General features: G+C 34.7%; 1 protein-coding gene across 2 annotated transcripts; it reads right to left on the bottom strand.

Annotated features, from left to right (window-relative positions):
- Positions 1-1,202: 1,202 nt before the first annotated feature.
- On the bottom strand, positions 1,203-4,275 carry LOC112734854 (uncharacterized). 2 transcript variants are annotated; one of them, XM_025784347.3, is made up of 4 exons: positions 3,323-4,275; positions 3,068-3,243; positions 1,746-1,829; positions 1,203-1,537 (listed from the first exon to the last, which is right to left on the bottom strand). In XM_025784347.3, exons 1-4 carry the CDS (start codon positions 3,495-3,497, stop codon positions 1,481-1,483), a joined length of 492 nt encoding a protein of 163 aa, XP_025640132.1. In that variant the 5' UTR covers positions 3,498-4,275; the 3' UTR covers positions 1,203-1,480. The 2 variants fall into 2 exon arrangements, with proteins under 2 accessions (XP_025640132.1, XP_025640131.1); XM_025784346.3 differs by having other exon boundaries at positions 1,664-1,829; positions 3,323-3,622.
- Between the last annotated feature and the right edge of the window lie 964 nt (positions 4,276-5,239).

The following is a 5,239-nucleotide window of genomic DNA, read 5'->3' as shown; positions in this document are numbered from 1 at the left end:
CTTTTTTATTAGTCAGTAATATTTAAAAATTTGATTAAAAATATATTATTAAACTATTAAATTAAAAATATTAGATTATTAATTAAAAATATTGATCAATATAAATTAAAATTATCGATTTTTTTAAACTAAAAAAAAAAAAAGAACTGAAACATTCCTTGATTGTGGGGTCGTTTGTCTCTGAACCTCACGGAGAGTCGGAGAGTGAAGTTATCAACGAAATTAAAGAAAAAAGATACCAAGGCAAGTCGGCAAAAAATAATCGTGGCATAAGAGCAAGGTATTCCTATAAATCACTCTAACTTATAATGAGTTCAATTAGAAAAATATTTTTTTTCTGTTAATATCAATTAATTTTTTTAAAATTATTTTTTTATTTTTAATTTTAAATCTTTAACTTTAAATTTTAATTCTAAATCATATTCTTAAATCCTAAGCTTCTAAAAAATGAGGGTAAAAAAATAATTTTATAATAAAAAATTGACTAAATTGATTAAAAATTAATTTCTTAATTACTTATATATAATTTGAATCTAACTAGAGTCAAATTTTTTCAATCAATGTTAGTCAATATTTTAAATTTCAACTTAAATTTTAAATTCAAATTTTAAATCATAAATCTCAATTCTAAATTTTCAGAAAAAAATAGCTTAAAAAAATAATTTTACAAAAAGAGAAAATCGCTAATGTGTTGAAGAAAGTTCAAACACGTGTCACTCACGATTTTCTTCATCAGTTCATCTGCTTCAACTTAATTCCTAGAAGTAGAAAAAGACTTGTTTTTTCTTAAACTTCCCCCCTTCAATGCTTCGTAGATATCATTTAAAGTCTGTGAAACTTTATGCTTTTTGCTTATTTTTAAGTACGGATTGAGATTTCACAGGAGTATGGATGCCAATTAATCACTTGAGATGCATGGCAGAATTGGAAGACAAGAATCTCGTGTTCGATTTTAATCTACCCATATTCAGAAGCAAATTGAAACGTGACTAATCTAAATCAACCGAGTCGACTTACAATAGAGATTATCTCTCCTACAACTATTTTTCATTTTACAAAAACTCAAATTTGAGTAGTTACTAAAAATAGTAAGTGTTGAAGACTAGTGAAAGTGAAACTGTGAAAGAGACCCCCCCCCCCCTTTTTACATGTATTAGTTACTAAAAATACTAAAAATATCAGGATGACATGACATCCAGTTATTTATACATGAAAGAAGCTCTTTTATAGTTTTAACTAAAACCAGGTCATCAATAAAAGGGAATTAACAATATCTATTATACTATCAAAACTAATACTAGGAAGTCATACAGTTGGTGTGCCACATCTTCAGAGAATATAAAAACATAACCAACTTTCATCCTGATTACTACAGGGATATGTATTGGTTATCCTGGGTTAATTAGAGAATAAAATTGACCTAAGTAGAAAGCAGCCATGATTAGACATACCTTGATATCTAAAAATAGAATCTGACTTATTATAAAAAGTATTTCATCCTGTCATCCCTTCTCATGGCATTATATACAGCTTGGACCTGAAAAATACAACATTCCACATCAAGGTACATTCTCTCAGCCTTAATTGCATAAAGATTCAACCTACAAGCTACAACATAATATCAGATAAATTGAAATTCACATTACATCGTAGCATAACCTACCCTCCACCCAGGTAAAAATAAGCTATGAATATTTACTCTTCCAGTATTGAAAGGGAGAAAAGGAAAGAACAGCCAAAATGACCTGCTCACTGGAAACAACTTCAATGGGTCCAATATTTACAGATACATATTTGCCCCCCGATGATGACTTCTGCTTCACACATCCCTGAAACATGATGTCAAATGTTATGCAGATCAAACATTATATGGCATTTGTGAAGTCCTCCTCAAATGCTGGACAAAAAGTGAAGGTAAAATATATTGAGAAGAGTTAAATCATCCAACTTTTCACAATTTTCATGTAGCAAAACTCAATTGAAGCAGGGTTTCTTAGGGAACAAGGCTTTCACTTGGTAGGGTTTGAGGAGGGTAATGATAACGAATACAGCCTTATCCTTGAAAGTAAAGAAACTTTTTTTCCAAAATCTGAGTCTGCAAGCCTCCAAATCACAAGGCAACCCTACTGTTGTGCTAAAACTCACCCTCTTGCAAGATTTAATAACTAAAGTTAAATCTATTAAAGCTTGGCATATATTCTTATGTGACTAATCTCGGTTGGAACCGAACTTGCACTCAGTCTATTTGCAAGTCCTCATTTATGATCCATAGTGTTCATTATTGTGATATACATTCATTGCAAACATTCTCGTGTGTCAACCAGGAAATATCATTGATGTGAACAGCTTGTAATACCAGAGGTCAGCAACCAAGCTACAGCAAGAAATAATTTGTCAACAGCATATCACTTTGGCTACCCTGTTGTAATCGTATCAATTGAAAGGAAACTGAAGTATCACCTAAAAGTTTGTTTATCTTGTGACAGAAGATCTCAACATTTACCACATTCATCCAAAGATTGTAGAACTAAAATCATTTCTAGATCCCAGTCATGAGTTAACCAGCGAAGCCCAGGAAGTTTAAGCTAACTTACAAGTGCATTCAAGATAATCAAGAAGTTCCACACCATCATAGAGAGTGCAAGCGAGAGAAGTGTTGCAAGTTGCAACCAAGGCCTAGACTATATTAGGGACTTTACATAGTGGGAATGTTTGGTTAACTCCCAGTCAAGAAACTGCCAACAAGAAGTTAGATACTTTTACTCGTCTTTGATCACAAACCATAAGAGATCCATTGACATTTCAGAGCTAACATTGGCATTGGGCAAGCTTGAAGATGTTTTCACAATGAGAATGCCTTACATCATGCAGGGGCATTACCAGTTAGTCCCTATTTCCTAATCAGTGCTCATGAAACATATAATTACAGCTACACAGAGTTGATATTCGTTTTCTAGTTCAATTAATTAATATATTGTTATAAGTTGTAGTTTTAGCAGCAAAAAAATAAGTAAAGTTATAAAATAGAAGATGAGTGAGCGAGAGAGAGAGAGAATAGAAACAAAACCTGAGGAATTGGGTGTTGGATGACAGATTGAACGGCAAGGACCATGGCTTGCACAAAATCATCACCTCCAATTCCAATTGCGGTGAACCCTCGAACACTTGGATACGAGTTGACCTTCTGATCCAATGCGAGCCACTCATCGTAATCAGCGTGGGTGCCACCGTTCTTGGATACCTCTGTTGCAATCCCAATCAGGAGACATTTGAATTGATAATGCGATTACAAAGCTGCATAATGAATTTATGTTGAAATTACCGGAAGGTTCTTGATGGTCGTGAGACGGCGTCGATTCATGGTGAGAGCAAGAGGTAGGCGGTTGCGGAGGACGAAAGCGGCGAGAGGCAATGTGAATGGGCGTGAGGATACAAGGCCGGGGTAGCAAGGGTTGTAAAGCCATGGCCGAACGAATCATGCTTCTCATCAACGCCATTCTTCTTTCTTTCTTGTCAATGCCTCTAATAACCCATATTTTGGAACCTAAACTTTCAAATTAAAATGTTTTGTTGGTTTAAATTTAACCCACGTTATCTTGATGAAATAGATAAGGTTTTTATACTTGTTGATAATTATAGCTTATAGCTTTTAAAATATAAGGAAATGCACCTTAATTTAACAAACAATATTAAAGAATGAGGTCATTAAACTCCTAGCGTCTCTTGTGATCTTTTAAGACGGTCTTAATAAACAATTGAATACTTGATACGACAAAATTAATGACATTTTTAATGTAGTGTTGGTATAACTGCAAAAGATAATCGGCATTCGGGATAGCCATGAGCGGCGGAGAGAGCGGGGTTGTCAACGAGAGGGATCATGAGCCAGAGAAACACGGTGAGGGGTCGGACCTAGTCGGAAGGAGAGATAAGGGGGAGAGTGTTGGGGAAGGTGCATCTGGTGTTAAGGAGGGATCTTTTCTCAAGGATTTAAAAGTGTCTTTTTGGTGGAGGCTTCTCAGCTAAAATTTCTGATCATGGATTGTTCTCTTGTTGGTAGTTGTTTGGCTACCATTGTTAGCAAGTAAGCGGATCCCAAGTCTCCGAGTGTCAGTTTCTTTAAAGAAGCTCTCAAGGTATTAGCTAAACCATATGTAGGGACTATATTAGTAAAAGTTTTTGGTAAGACTCTGAGCTATTCAGCTATTGTGTTCAAACTCAAATATGTGTGGAAACTACGAGGTGGGTATGAAGTCATGGACGTTGGTTATGGTTATTTTTTGATCAAGTGTGACGACTTACTTGAGGATAGGGAGAAGATTCTTTTGGGTGGTTCATGGATTTTAGCAGTTAAACCTTAGTCTCTTTCCTTCTGCCTCAATGAGGCTTCTTTTGACACTACATTAGCTTGGATTCGTATTACGGGACTAAATATTCTTTACTATCAAGAGCTATGCTATGCATTGCTTCAACTGTAGGCAAGCCGATCAAGATAGATTTGGCCACGAAGGCTGCAAAGAGGGGGAGATTTGCTCATGCATGTGTGGAGATTGATTTGGGGTTTCTAGTTGTTTCTGAGATTCTAGTGGATGGGTGCACTTTTAATGTTGAATGTGAAAGTTTAGATCTTATTTGTACTCTTGCAAATGCTATGGACATGTAGCAGGGGATTGTAGAATGAAATTCACTTTGTTGGAATCGTCAAAAGAGAAGCAACCTTCCATTGACAATCATGCTCCGGCAACCGGGATGGTGAATGATGCTGCATCAGCGGCTGAGATCCAACACGGTGAAACAGTGGAGATTCAAAATTCGAATACATTCAAATCTAGAAAGAATAAAAAATTTGATTCTATGCCTAACGTAAATTCGGGTTTTGTGCCTTCAAGTATGCATGAGGATGTTAATGAAAATTGTTGAGTTTGAAAAAATAAAAATAATAATTTGATGATGATTAATATTATAGTTTTTGGGTTAAAAGTCTAAAATATAGATGATGTATGTGTTTATTGTGCAGAAAATTAATATATTCAAAAACAGGCCTAAAAGTCTATAAACAACACTCATCTTCATTGTTAGCCCATGTCTAATATGTCCAACACTCTAACTAGACACTCTCTTCTCTCTTCTGACGGTAACCACGTGATCAACCCTAATTTAAGAAAGAAAGAAAAGAGAACTTTCAAAAAGCAAAAAGAGACGTTTAAAATAGGATTCAAGCATTAAGAAAAAAGTGAAT

This window comes from Arachis hypogaea, chromosome 3 (genome assembly GCF_003086295.3).
Source record: "Arachis hypogaea cultivar Tifrunner chromosome 3, arahy.Tifrunner.gnm2.J5K5, whole genome shotgun sequence".
NCBI classification, from domain to species: domain Eukaryota; kingdom Viridiplantae; phylum Streptophyta; class Magnoliopsida; order Fabales; family Fabaceae; genus Arachis; species Arachis hypogaea.
The sequence above is the reverse complement of the archived record's forward strand: the minus strand, read 5'-3'. Positions and strand labels throughout refer to the sequence as shown.